Source organism: Canis lupus, chromosome 4 (assembly GCF_003254725.2).
Source record: "Canis lupus dingo isolate Sandy chromosome 4, ASM325472v2, whole genome shotgun sequence".
Lineage (NCBI taxonomy): Eukaryota > Metazoa > Chordata > Mammalia > Carnivora > Canidae > Canis > Canis lupus.
Window position 1 is genome coordinate 17,906,367 of NC_064246.1, and position 15,181 is coordinate 17,921,547.

General features: G+C 35.9%; 1 protein-coding gene and 1 long non-coding RNA gene across 5 annotated transcripts in view; one reads left to right on the forward strand and one right to left on the reverse strand.

Annotated features, from left to right (window-relative positions):
• CTNNA3 (catenin alpha 3) overlaps positions 1 to 15,181 on the reverse strand; it is a 1,671,697-nt gene that overhangs the window by 182,270 nt on the left and 1,474,246 nt on the right. For all 4 annotated transcript variants that reach the window (XM_035715351.2, XM_035715352.2, XM_049108978.1 and 1 more), the window contains one exon: positions 4,055 to 4,147. In XM_035715351.2, coding sequence (XP_035571244.1) covers positions 4,055 to 4,147 — 93 coding nt within the window. The remainder of the gene's footprint in view (positions 1 to 4,054; positions 4,148 to 15,181) is intronic.
• LOC125754946 (uncharacterized) lies at positions 5,042 to 12,066 on the forward strand. The gene is made up of 3 exons (XR_007410133.1): positions 5,042 to 5,190; positions 8,778 to 8,900; positions 11,844 to 12,066. It is a non-coding gene; the product is annotated as an uncharacterized LOC125754946 (long non-coding RNA).

Genomic DNA, 15,181 nt, shown 5'->3' on the forward strand with positions numbered 1-15,181 from the left:
ATAATGCTGGCTGTAACAGGAGGGCAACGAGATCTTGAGGGATGGTAAGATTCTACTTAAGTTTACAAGTGTGCTATATTGGATAGAGCATGGTTGGTGCCAAAAGACCTGGGATTTAGCTCCCGCCTACATGATTTGCATAAACTACTGAAATTCTTTGAGCTAAATTCCCTAATTAGTAAAATCAAGGGAAAAAATAAACTCCAGGGCTTTTCTTAACTAAGACAGCAATTTGGATTTTTTTTGTAAACTATAAAGTGTTAAATGATAGCTGGCACTGTTCTGTTTAAATGGAAAATATGAGTTAGCATGCATTTAGTATAATCTTTAGAAAGCTTTAGGACTTACCAAAAAGTCTTATTATCAGTAGGTTTAGAAATTTGATGTTCTTCACAGGAGTCTATTTTCATGTCTCTTTCAAATTTCAGTTTTTAAGATAAAAGATTTCTATTTTATCCTTGCTAAGAGCATGAACAGAATAAACAATGAGATCTTTAAAGAATGTTCTATAAATCAATAGCAAAATCACACTCCTATATCACTGTGGAAAGCCTGATTACTGTATATAACCACACTATTGGTCCAGTGAGTATTCATGTTTAATAATTAAAATAATCACTAATTTCTACTGCTGTTCCTTTGCTATTTCATAAGGTATGCACTACTGGTCTTTAAGTATTTCACTCTCATTGACCGTGGACTCTAAATCATTATTTGTTGGTTATAGACCTTTACAATGCCCAGTGGCATTTGCCACTGATGACAGCAATAACAGATGATGTTGAGCCAAAGCTACTGGGAGTGAAATGCAGAAAGTAAAATGATAATAAATAATTGTCACTCCATTACTAAACAGTGCCTGAAATTGGTTCTACTACATGTTCGATATAGCAGAGTCTGCATAATCCAAGAACCAAAAAGACATTTAACAGCAAACAAAAAGGAACTCAAGCACATGTCTTGTTCAGTGACCAGAGCATGGCATGAGTATTCAATCCATTTCAAAATCTTACGATATCTTCTCAAACTGATGGTATTTGGGAAATATGTCAAAAGATATACTCAGTCCAGTCGATGCAAACTTCAGGAATGTTAGATAGTCTCAATGCATATGAGACTGAACACAGAATATATTCCAAGCATAGAATTACAAAAATAGAGAATATGAGGTCTGTTAGGGGTGCAAGATACATGAAAGAAATCATAAAACTTATCTAAACATGATCATTTTGCTCAGGTGTTTCAGTGGGGGACATTTTGAGCTGGCCTGCTATGGGTACAGAATCTGTAGGAATAAACTCACAAGTCAGATATTCAATGAGAGATTTTTATTTGAGTTAATTACCCATACTATACAGTAATTGCCCTTTAACATTTAAAAGAAAATTTGTATTCTTCCTCCATCTCTCAGACCACTACAGCACTTCTTTCCACTGATGGTGAATAAATTCATTGTGGTGGTGGTGATGGTTTATTTGCTTGTTAGTAAAAGACTCATTTCACTAACTGTATTTTAAGTGAGTTGACATGTAGTAATCACCAAAGTTCTTTATCTGAAAACATAATCCACTTACTAGACAAGTTATATAAAACTGTGCCTCAGTGATCTTATTAGTAATAATATAATAAAGGATAATATATAAATGTATCAGGATAATATATAAATATATCAAAGTTAATGTGATAATTAAGTAGTTCATATGCTGTGACTATCTTCTCTTATTTTTCGTCAAAAGCAGAACCTAAAAATGGAAGGTAACTTATTCTGGGATGAAATCTTGGGGAACAGAACTGGGAGTCTGGGAAGAATGGATCAGGGAAAAAAAAAAAAAGTAGGGAAAATCCAAAGATATATTATCAAGGTGTTCGCCATGGTAGAGGTATGGCTTGATCCCACTGGGAACCCTCTGAAGACCTATGGAAAATGCAAAATGGTCTATCCAAGGAATATAAGAGTGTTCATCAAGGTTGCTCTGTGGAGTGTTAATGCTTCACATAAGATTGTGTATGTATTAGAATATCTGAACAGCTTCCAGAGGGATTCCACACAGCAATTTCAGAGAAGCCTCAAGGCAGGAAATGAATAAAATCTAAGCTACTCAGAATTTATGCAGGGAGATTTACTAGAGCAGCAACTGACCAGGTTGTATATAATGTTACTCCCAGTAGATTTGATGGTTAGGGTGCTAACTTGCCACTAGACTTTAGCGAGGGTGTTGCCAGGGGCATTCCAAACAAACTGGCCTGTCAGGGAACTTTGCACAGTAGAACACAAATCCAGAATACAGAGCAGTTCCAGGGTGATTTCTACATGGTTAGAAACAGTAGCTTCCATGAAAGATTCTTAAGATCCAGGACCATGGAGATCATCAACTTCTTACCTTACAATAGTCAGGGGGTATCTAGCTGGCCTGTAACCCCAGCCAAGAGCAAAATTACAAATCAAAATAGTAGTATAAGAAGTTTAAAATATATGCTAAGAAAATAAGCATAAATTTTTATAAATGTTATAAAAGGCTTTCATTTGCATTATCCTCTTTGAAGTTATTAATAATGTTGTGAGGAGGCATGTTATTATTCTTTCCATTTTTAGATGAAGAAATTTGAAGTTTCTAAGTCTCAAAGTCTTAAGCAAAACTTCATTGTCTATATGTGATGATCCAGAATAAGAAGTATAGTATGTTGATCCTAATCCCAGAATCCTAAAAGGTACCTGTATTGTAACAAAAGTTCCTCCATCAATTATTTTGTAAGTCCTGACAGCTACTCTCCCCCTCTAGTGGCTACCTCCATAGCCTAAGTGAATCACTCATTTACTTACCTGAAAGCATGAGCAAACTATACTGTTAGCAAAATTTATTTCCAAATCCATTGCCATTTGTGAAAATTGATCTCTTACCAAAGATGCCTACTAGATTTGAAAGAAACTTATTTCAGATGCTGGGTGCCCCCAGAGAGTTTCCAACATGAACTGGCTTCTGGAGGGTTGAGAATTAACCCAAATAATCATCAAGGAATGGAAGCTCAAGAAAATCACCATTTCTAATAGAACATAAGTGACTAATATATATCAATTCTAAGTAATCTGAACATTTGAGCATATGGAACTGTCTTAAATTTTTCTTTTTCTATCCATCTCCTAAGGTAATGTCACTGAATTTAACCAATTAAAATACTACTACTACTACTACTACTAATAATAATAATATAATAGTGATAATAATTATACTATCCATACTACAACTACAAATAACAACTAATGATTATTGAGAACTTATTATGAGCTAAGCAGTGTGTGAAGTACGCTACTAGTTAACTTAATTATTTTCACAATAATCCACATATCGAGAGTACCAGTAGTATTCTTATTTTACAGATCAGAGAACCATGTTAGAGAAAGGCTGACTAAGTTTCCCAGATAACACAGCAAGGAATGACTAATTCAGATGTGTTCCAGTCTTAGCTGCTATGCTACTACGCTATACTGCCTGGCTTTCAGACCCAAATTCTGTAGTCTGGTCTGCAGCAGAGAGCTATCACTGATTAGGAAACCAAATTTTCACTGGTTCTAAGTAAAGTGAAATACAACATCTCAGAGTAATTCAGAAGTTGATCAGCATCTTTGGAGAGGTGTGTATATGTGTGTGTTGAGGGTAAGAGGAGAAGGCAACATTGCAGAAAGGAAGAAAAGTAAAAGGGTAAGTTTCACAGAAGTGTTTTTTTCTCCTAGAATTTCAGAGCATATTTATAACTTCTTGGTTTCTCTTTTCTACCCTAAACAAATGTGTACACATTTCAATTTCATGTTCCCCTGACTACTATAAAGATCAAAAGTGGTATGAAGCGATTTACTACCTGACCAAAAATGGTCTCACTGTGATCTTTCAAGGTCAAGGAAGTAATTCCCCTCATGCTGCAGCCCCTAGATTCTGAGGCTCTTCCTCCTGTGCTTTACAAAACCATCTCCAGATCCAGGAGTCCCACCTGTGAGAGGCTGCCTGATTGACAAGAAGAGGGCACAGCATAAAACTCTCCTCCCAGGGAGGTAACTTACCCGGTCAGTTTTCCCTTCGGTCTGAATGCTGGTGTGACTGCGTACCTCTTGTTCCTCCTCCAAGTCAGAAACATCCTCCAGTTCCTCTGGGGTCTATAAAAAGAAAGCAAAGCATTGCTGGTGAGAATGCAAATGGAAAAAAAAGTCTGGCAGTATCTCAAAAAGAAAGCACAGAGTTATCAATATGACCCAGAAATTCTACTCCTAGATATATACCCAAGATAAATCAAGATATGTGTCCACACAAAAACTTGTAAAAAAAAAATGTTCAAGGCTCCACCAATTGTAATAGCCAAATAGTAGAAACAACTCAAACAAACACCTACTGAGGAATAAACAGAATTCTATAAAATAGAATATTATTTGGCTTTGAAAAGAAATGGAGTACTAATACATGCTGCAACATAGGTGAAGATGTTATGGTAAGTGAAATAAGTCAATCACAAAAGATCATATGTTGTATTATTCCACTTGTATGAAATGTCTAGAACAGGCAAGTCTATAGAGACAGAAATGTGATTAGTGGCTCCTAAACCAGGCGGAGGGAGTGAACAATGACTGCTTATAGGTGTGCAGTCTCTCCTTGGGATGCTCACAACATCCTGGAATTTGATAGTGGTAATGATTGCATGACTGTGTGTATATACTAAAAAAAAATCGGCTTTACACTTTGAAATGGTGAATTTTGTGGTATGTGAATTATATCCCAATAAATGTTGAAAGAAAAAGAAAGCAAAATAATCAAGAGGAAGCTTTTTGCTGGATGAATAGTAATTTGGCTAAGCACTATGTCGTCATCATAAAGTAGGTGTTCACATGTGATAAATAGATGGGACAATTACAATTAAAACTATATGCCATGGAATTTTTTTATGCCACAAAAATTATTACGAATTTAAATTTTCTAGGAAATTAAATAATAAATTTTTCAACTTCAGTGTCTAAATAGCTAACCTACTTCCATTTCCTTTTATCAATTTCAGCTCAAACGTCTTATATCAGGATGGTGTCCTGCTCAGGAAGGCAAGGGTTCGTTGGGTTTCTCTGCCAAGCCTCTCCAGATCCCTCTACTTCTACTGTCATAATGCTCACCATACATGATTGTTTGTTGAATCAGGCAGCCAGTTGTTTATGAGGTAAGGACTGGGTCTGCCCTACTTGCTGTCCTATCACTACAAGAAGCACATCCATGTTTTTGAATGGTTGAAGTAAAATTATCAGTGATAGCTGATTGGATATGAGAATAAGAAAATTTATCAATGGCAATAGCAAACACTCATCCTAACTGTACCTTTACTGTGCTTCCATCTTCCACATTTCAAACTAATTTTTTTATCCATCTTATATTATTTTTCCTAATCTCACTTAATCTCTTCTCCTTAATCTCATCGGGCCAATAATTTAAAGGTATCTGTCATTATTGCAAATCCAAGTAAAAGCACTTAAGAATTAATTTAATATTTATTTTCATTTAAATTATGTATGATTCATTTAATAAAAAGCCTTGGTAAGAAATGCAGAAATCAGTTTTCATGAAAAGCAACCAAATGTAAAGTGGAAGATCTCTTCTGTACATATGGCTGTTAAAGACTGGGAAGGGGCAGGGCTTGCCTCCCCATTCCAGCCCTGGTTTCCCTTCAACCTTGCTTTGCACACAGGCCTTTGTTTATTTTCAAGGCTATGGAGACTTTACCTTCCCTTGGACCACTCCAGAGATGGGAACTTGCAATAATTAAAACTACCTATTTCCTACTGCTAATGGCCTCGATTTGTTAAAGCTCTACGAGATGCACTGAGCATCACCCAATCCTCTGCAGTTATTTCAACGAATTCCAGTTGGATATTAATGATCCTCTTCTTGGCAAGGCCTCTAATATCCTTGAGTAACTGTTATGTATGTATGTTTCTACATGCAGCCCCTTTTTGCTGTGACACTGTGCAACTATGGTCACAGGGCAATTTATTATATTTTCTTAGGTATTAATAACATGAGTTCACTGCTGTGGAACTTCTACACAATCACACATGTTTTACTATTAGCCATTTTTGTGTATTCTTCCCATAGTATTCTTGAGAAAGAATCTTTGCTATTTCCTTCCTTGATATATCACCAGACTCTGAAACATCTGAATAAATTCAATTGATCAAATTCCTTTTCTTGGGTCCTGTTGTTTTGCAACTGAGGCTGTCTGGTGCCCCTACTGTGATCTGTTCCTTATAAATGTCTGCTGTTAATAACTTGGATTATACTCTACCGTGAGGTGACATATAACTTCATCATTGATTCCATTATTTTATTCAACTCAAAATAAAGTGACTTAACAGAAACTAAGAACAACCGCTGCTGTCAGAAGTCATAAGTACCATTTTTGTTGCTGATACTGCAGGAAGAGATAAACCTACCATTTACGCCCACATACTTCTGTTTTTTTGGGGGGGGATGGTAGTGGGGGAGGGGCGGGAGTTGTCTTTAACATAGGACTAATCAGTTTTCTTGCAAAGCCACAACTGACCTCTTCTTTTCAGAAACAAAATCAGTGGGGGGGTGTTCAAAACATTTGCTGGCAGCATTTTGCATTCTGTAAGGCAAGCAGTTGGCTGGTATTGCAAAAATAACAAGTTAAATATACAATGTTATAGTTAAATTAAGTGGAACTAAGAGAGAAATAGGAGTACTCTAATCACTTTTGAGGTGATACATTAACTACTTCAGCGCTGAAGACAAATAATAATAAAGCAAGCATTGTAAAAGGGAAGAGGAATGCAGGTACCCTGTATTTTACACTCTTAAAAAAAGCTTCCTCCTACTCATCCAGTAACTTTGGAAGATGCAAACATCTGAGGTGTGTGTGTGTGTGTGTGTGTGTTTCTAATTAATTTTCATTCTAGGGGAAGGGAGACCAACTATCTTAGAGCAGGGTCATGTATTAGAAAGATCCAAAAATATTGAGTAATAGAGACCTAAATTTGAATTCTGGCCCTCTGATCAGTGATTGTGGGACTTTGGGCATTTGTGTACCATTTTAAATAATATCTAACCCTGAAGTTTATTGTGAGGCTCAATTGTAGTAAGAAGCTTTAAGTAAGAATTACTTCGCCAACAAACAGCTGGAGTGTAGGAAAAGTTTGTTTCTTTGTTTCTATTGCTTTTTCTCCTCTTCCACTATTCTAACCCTCCTCCCATCACACTTTATATTTTTGGATAAAACATTTGTGGCAATTTGAATATCTCCATTTTACTCCAAATTTGTTATTCTGGATTGATCTGATACTTACTAGCTGCTTCTAATTACATTCAACCCATTTTGAGTATATAATGTCCTGTGTTAAACAAGGTTTAATACAATTCCACACATATTGTTCTTTCTTAAATTCCCAGTAAAGATTTGTTTTAATCTGATTTAAATTATCCCTTAAGCTGGGCTCAGCAAAGATTCTCTCTCACATAGATTCTCAGTGATGATGCAAATAACTTCCCCTCTCTGAGCTGGGCTCTTAATCAAACCAAGAGAAAGATATCTTTCTTCTTCTTCTTCTTTTTTTTTTTTTTTCCTGGAAAGAGTGTTAATAAACTCAGTTATTATTCATCTATTTCTTATATGAGAATTTAGGAAAACTATTTCATGTGTTTCTATTTTAACTCTTGTTTGTTGTGAAGCATTTCTTAGGTAGCTCAAAGTGATTTTAAATTAGCTTAGTTTCCTCACCTGGTAAAATGGCAAAACTATTACCTAATTCTTGGGGTTATTGTGAGAATAAAATGAGATGATGAACTGGAACATTACTCAGAGACTAGAAAGTATTGAAGTTGAATATTTTTTGTGATTATTATAAATTATTATTATAAATTTTATTATAAGGCCCCACTTTATGCAAGAGGCCAGAAACAAGTATAGAACTTGGAAATATTCAGGCGGAGGTTTTCATATAGAAACTGGAGCTTCAATGACTATAGTGGCACATTAAACTTCAGAGTCATAATAAACTTATATATAAATGTATATAGACTTACTGAGATAGAAATGACTGCATTTATATAACTTTTTTTCCCAAGGCACTTAATGCTCTCTACAGACTTTATCTCATTAATTCTTTCAGCATTCCTAGTGAATGCTATGCAGGATTATTATACATAAAAATTCACTGGCACAGACTTTATGAATGCTTAAATTTAAAATATTTAAAAAAAGAAACTTGTGGTCACCAAAGAGATAAGAAAAGAGGAAAGAAAAGAAGAGAAAGAAGGAAAAAAAGAGAAAAAAAAAACAAGAAAAATATAGTCTAGTTTTAAGAGTCATGCTTGACATTTTCCTCTCAAATTAAAGTTGAATTCTAAATCCTGCAGATGATTTGGTCATAAATCATATTTCTGTGACTATCCATCACTGTCTTACTAAAATCAAGTAACTGCCCCAGCAGTGTCAGGAGCAGTCTGATACTCAGGGAGGCTGTTAGGAAGGGTGCTATGGGGATCTTCCGAAGCAGACAGTGGGAATAGCATGCTTGGTCAGGGCCTCCTAGATGAGCTGATAGCACAGGATGATTTTGGAATGTCAAAGTGGAGAGTCTCAAATTAAAATACATTTGTATAAGAGGGGTAGGTATATTAATACATAATTTCAAATTATAGAAAACTAAGAAATGCCTTTTTGCTGAAAACATACAAACAGGCTCCTTTTCTACTCCTCAAACATGGCCCACTCCTCTGCTCCTTCCATGCCAGGTTCTTTGGCTCCGTGTATTCACTGCTCTTTTGCCTGGAATGATCCTAGAGCTCTCACATGGCTGGATCCTCCTCACCATGGGAATTCCGATGCCTATCTTCAGCCTTATCCAGTCTTCTCTGGTCGGTCTGTCTAAAAGTAATCCCTCCCCTACTTCATTTATTTATTCATTACCTTGTATTTCTTTCTTTAACTCTCCTGTCCTGGTCAAAACCTGAAATTATATTTTTCTTCCTTTTTTTTTTTGAGAGGGGATATGTTTTGGTCTTATCTCATTAGAGCATAACTTCCATGAGAATAAGGATATTATCTGTCTTGTTTACCTCACTCTGAGCACCTTGAGACAAAATATAATATGTATTTAATAGAAATACACTAACTGACAAAAGAAAGAAATTATTTAATGACTAATAAGCATGGTATCAATGTCAGAAGAATTTCATGGAACATTTTTTAAGATATAGAGTAATGTTTAGTCATATCCCTTTTGCCTTCAGTGTTGATTTAATGATTCCTTGCTTAAGGGAAAGTTTGAGGCAAAGATTCCCAAATTTCATTTTTTAAAAATAAAGACTATAGAAATTAGAAATAATAGATTTTGTGCAGAGAGATCTTCCAGAAGCTCAAGATTCTCAGATTTGGAAGAGTAGGAAGATGTCTACATGTCCCATTAAAAGTTCAGTGTGTATGTAAAAAGGCTTTAGAGAAAACATCATCTAAACTCAGACCAGAGTTTCACATTTTCCCCTAAAGTACCGTGGAAACAGCAAGTAGTACACCTGAAGGAGCAGCATGGGCTAGGTCAATGGGTATCTCACTGGTAACCACAATGGGAAAATGACAAGTAATTGGTGGGTCATTCTGATGTCTTGATACATCTAAGCCTTTAGAAAAATAGTCTCTCAAACTTGGCACTACGGACATCTTGCTCTGAATAATTCTGGTTGCAAGAGACTTGTATATTGTGGGGGTGTTTAGCACTACCCTAGCTTCTACACACTACATGAAGTAGGACCCTCTCAAGTTGTAACAATCAAAAGTAGCTCCAGACATTTCCATATGTCCCCACATGACAGGGCAGGGGGAAGGGGTGAGGAGGGAATCACCCCTGTTTGAGAACTACTGATCTAGAATTTTGGTTCACCCAGCCCAATACAAGTGATAAAGGTAAAGGGAAGTTCCAAAGACTATGTTTAAATTCCCCATGAGAAAATGTAAAAACAGGCTGTGTTAGAAAATACAAAAATAAGAAGTCCTTTTTTTTTCTTCTACACCTGAGATGATAACTCATACCCCACATAACACCAGTATGGTTATCAGACAGAAGAGGGCACATAACACCAGTATGGTATTTATTCATTTTAGTCCTAACCAAACATATGCAAGACTATCTCACAAGATTTTTGAAGAAAACATTACAAATTTGGTCACAGTTGTATGCCAGGATTTAATGAGCTGCTTTCATTCTGTGGTACTTTTTTCAATTTTGTTTAATAATGAAGAAATGATTACCTAAAGATATGCAGTGATAGTCCAAGTTTGTTTGATCAGTAATAAAGAGTTAAAAAAAATCAAATTAAGTTATCTCAACTAACATATTTGAGTGTCTATTTCTTTCATGCATACAAACACACTATTATTCTAGATTCTGGAGATCTTGAGACAAATAAAACATAATTCTTGCCCTCAAGAGAGATAAAGGGTAAGGATATTAAATGGAAATAAAAGATATTCCCTAGAGTTACATGGTTTGAGACTGAGATTGAATGGTAATATACAGAGAAATTTCCTTAGAAATGACAGGCAGAAGAGGGAAAGGAGTGTAAAATACCTCAGGTTAACCTGGGAAGGCATTTCTTGTATTATCAGAAAGCTGGTGGGTTTGTGATATTGTGGTAGTTTAATGAACTTGAAGTTAGAATACCTGGGTTTCCATTCTAACTTTGTCACCAATTAGTTGTATGTTGTTAGGCAAATCTCATAATTTTTCTATGCTTCAATTTTCTCATCTATAAAATAGGGATGGGAAGTAAGTAATACTTGATATATTCTGGAAGTCCCTCAAGTTTTAAGATTTTATGAGTTCATGTAAATCGAAGAAATAGCGTTAATGTGGATGAAATGTTTCTTCAGTACTGGGACTCCTCAACACTAGAAGAGATCTGGTAAATCCACTGATTTCAGTTGAAACAAATTCTTTCTAATTCATCATACCAATTAGAAATATGGTTCCTCTCCTGAATAGATATATCTTCTCACTCTCACAAGGAATGAGAAGGCATATATTATTCTGTTTTATAACTCTAATGCCTAACACAATGCTGGCAAAAAGTAAGTGCTCAAAAATATGGTTTTTAGTGCATTAATACAAGAAAGAAAATAAAAAGAGGAAAAAATAAAGAATGATGTGCATAAAGACACGTATCACTATTTGCCACAATAGATCATTGGTGAGTTTTCTTCTTATAATTTTTCAAAAAACAATTCAAAACTGCCTCTAGATACCATTATCATCTCTCTATATTTCACAAGCCATTTCTTCTTTTCCAACATGCTAAGAATATAACACCATATAAGTTATCATATGGTGAAACTAAGAAGCCTGGGTGAGTAGTATATCCCTTAAAGGCTACAACAATGGAAATACAGTTTGACAAAGCTATGTTGCAGAATATATTAAAAAAAAACAGTAAAGTAAGAGGAAAGACTACATCTACAATGTATAAGAGGATGTAATTAAACATGTAATCAAATAGGACAACTTGGGCAAAGCAATCCTGAACACATATAATACTGCTGACAGAGGAGACAAAGCCTTAGTTGTTCATGTATTTTCTATGAAATAAGTCTCTACTAGTTTTCTACTTAAAAACCTATCCAGGCCCGCAACCATCAAATAGTTAATCATACAAAATGCCTTATGGTTGAACCTGGATTATGATGATTATCATAAGGGGTGATCATTACAATCATTTAACTTTACATAAAGTCTTTCTAAGGACTCAAGTAATGATAGAATCACACAGGGTAAAGTATATTGTAACCTTAAGCCTTCTTTCTCTCAGGAAGCTTGTGACAGTCATGCCTCTTTCTGAAGACACCAATGAGGCTAATAACTGTGGAAAAGCACACAGCAAATCAGCAAGAGGGTCATAAATGAAAGTGGCATCATCAATATCATGGTACTTATTCAACCACCAAATGAGCTGGTGATCCAGCTCTAATTCCCAGGACTGCATGTCTAATTCATGGAAACTGTCATAAGAAGTATTCCAGCTTGACATTTAAATAAAGATATGAAAGACTAATGAAGCCATAAAGAATAGGGTTTGAATGAAAGCATGTTTTTGGAAAGTTCAACTATGAGAAACATCTAGATTCAGATCAGGATCCTTTAAAAAAAAGATTTTATGTATTTATTTGAGAGAGAGTGAAAGCAAGTGAACACATGTGGGGAGAGGGGCAGAGGAAGAGAGAGAAGCAGACCCCCTCCCACTGAGCAGGGAGCTCTCTGTGGGGCTTGATCCAGGGACTCTGGGATCATAACCTGAGCCCAAGGCAGAGTCTAACCAACTGAGCCACCCAGATGCCTCCAGATTGGGACCCTTGACATTCTTCTTTTTGAAAACAGAAAGGTGAGGAAATCATTTTTAATCATTTAATTATTCATTAACAACACTCCGCTGGGTTATTCCACATTCCTTTCCTCTTTCAATCTTAACAATAAACCTGAGGAGGCAATTGTTACAATTTCAATACCGTAGTTGAGGAAACTGAGACCTAGAGTTATCAAAACCTGTCCAGGATTGCACACTTAATAAAATACTTATTCAAAGTAAGTCCTGTGTTAATTTTATGGACCAGCTTGGTAGTCACAAATGCAAGGTAAAGGTGGTAACTGAGTACTTAAAATTTCCAAGTCTAGAAAATAAGCTTCAAGCAGCATGAGTACATTGCTTATAGAGCAAGGTGGGCCAGGTATCTAGGGGTTGTGATCAGCAGCACACCAGTAGATTGGTCCTAAAGCTACTCCTCCTCCTGCTGGATATAATTTCTCGACCTGTAAACTTGGCATCTGGAGCAAATAGATGATGATTCAGCCTTTCTTCATTGCTCCACTGCCACTACCTTGAACCATATATATAGTCTTTAGAAACTCAACTAAAAGAAATCCTGATCATTTATCAGGATGTTGTCTCGGCTTCAAGTTATACCAAACTTGAGATGATTTTGGTCCCTAGCATGAGCAAAAGTGTGTCAATAAATTTGAAAAAAAAAATGCTCCTGAGTCATTCTTTATTCTTCTTTCTAGTTCTATGAATTAATCTATACAGATTGGCAAAAATATTAAATATGTTTGGACAGAGTTGTGAGTTTATATTCTATTTCCAAATTATGAGCAGAAAACATGAGCTAAGTATTTTGCCAAGTTCTTACACTGAGGCAAGAACTGTGGCAAAGCATAATATGAAGAGTGAGAATCTGGTTCCAGGTCAAATGCTTCCTTTAAGAGCTTGTGACCTCAAACAAATACATGGCTTGATGACAACTCAATTTCTTTAGAAGTAAATGAAAAAGTTGGAACTAAATGATTTAAAAAAATCTCACACAATTCTATTGTTCACTCTACAAGTCTATGGCAAGTTTGTTTATAATGAACATTGAAACCGGGAGCCTGACGTGGGATTCGATCCCGGGTCTCCAGGATCGCGCCCTGGGCCAAAGGCAGGCGCTAAACCACTGTGCCACCCAGGGATCCCTGAAACAACTTTTTAAACTTGTTTTATCCAGGACTACATAGGACGATGGTTCTTCATAGGCAATAAGTGATGATGCCTTAGAGAATTATGGCAGTACAATTACGCTCACTGCTTTATAGATAGGTGATGTTCAGTTGTTAGAAACAATAGAATAACAATAGCAAGAGGAGTAGTAGAGATTGTGGTAATGATGGTGGTAGTGGTGGCAGCCACAATAGATGACTAATAACCACCCTGACCTTCAACTTTTTGGGTATGAATATTGCTATAATGAAGACCCGACAAATCCTACTATATTTGAAGTGAGGAAAATCTCACCTTTCCATCAAACTCCTTGCCAAACAGACTCATATCTGAATTTGTGTTCATATCTTAGAATAGACAGCTGAAGAGAGGTTATCTAACTGAGCAACTATTAATTTTTCTGTTTCAAAATAGCTATTCTATAAATATTAAAATAAGAGTTTCAGAGGAGCACCTGAGTGGCTCAGTCCGTTGTGTCTGACTCTTGATTTTGGCTCATTTCATGATCTCATTGTCCTGAGATTTAACCCCACTATGGGCTCCATGCCCAGCATGGAGTCTGCCTAAGATTCTCTTTCAATCTCTGCCCCTCTCCTCTCCCACATACCCACTCTCACTCACACACGCACTCTCTCTCTCTTTCAAAAAATTTTCAGAGAAATTTAATAGTAAAGAAAACTCACTTAATGCACTTTTAACTGAATGTATACATATATGTATATTCTAATTATATAAAACGTTGTGCGTATATGAGACAGAGAGCTATTATACGTGGTTTTTCTTCTTTATAATTGTTTTATTTTAAAATTTTTACAACAATAAATTATGCTTTTATCATTGGGGGAAGAACAAGCAACGAGTGTTACGAGAAAATCTGCTTCAGGTTGAATGTGCCATTTCAAGGACATGTCAGCAATAAAAAAAAAAGCAAGATTGCAAAACTCACTGCAGGGGGAGCTGGCCTTGTCACTTTGCAATTGGTCTATCAACTTGGCACGATATTCGAAGCTGATATGGACACAGACAAAAGCATTTAATAAGTGAGAGGAAAATGGAAGCATATGTCTTCATTATCAGAGCAAATACTACAGAAGACTGTGATAGCAGATACAGAGGAATATCCCATACCTGGCCCCCACACTATGTCCCCATATTACATGGTGCTCTTTTGAGCTCTGTGGATGTGTAGAAGCATTTGTCTCATTATTTCACATACAATATTTTCAGCGTCCTGGAAACTGGCTTTACAAAGTGTTCCTTAACAAAGATTTTGAGGAAAGGAAAGTTGTGGTTTGATTTCCCAGGGGGGATATATATTTTTTAACGTACAGGAAATCTTTTGCTTCCAGAAATTGTTAAGGCAGCCAGGTATAATATCAACAGTCCTAACCAAATTCATCTATCTAGATTTGCAAAGTAATCCCAGGCACAGTAATAAAGCAGAAAACTGCCTGCTGTGTTCCAGCCATGGAGATTATGTAAGGCTAAGGTGTCCAAACCTGACACTCCTATTTCACTGAACTAAAAAATGGAAAAATATCAAAGAAATTCAACATTACTGAGAAGATGTTGCTCAGTAAGACAGTAATTCAGATCTATATTAGAGCTTTGTACATATT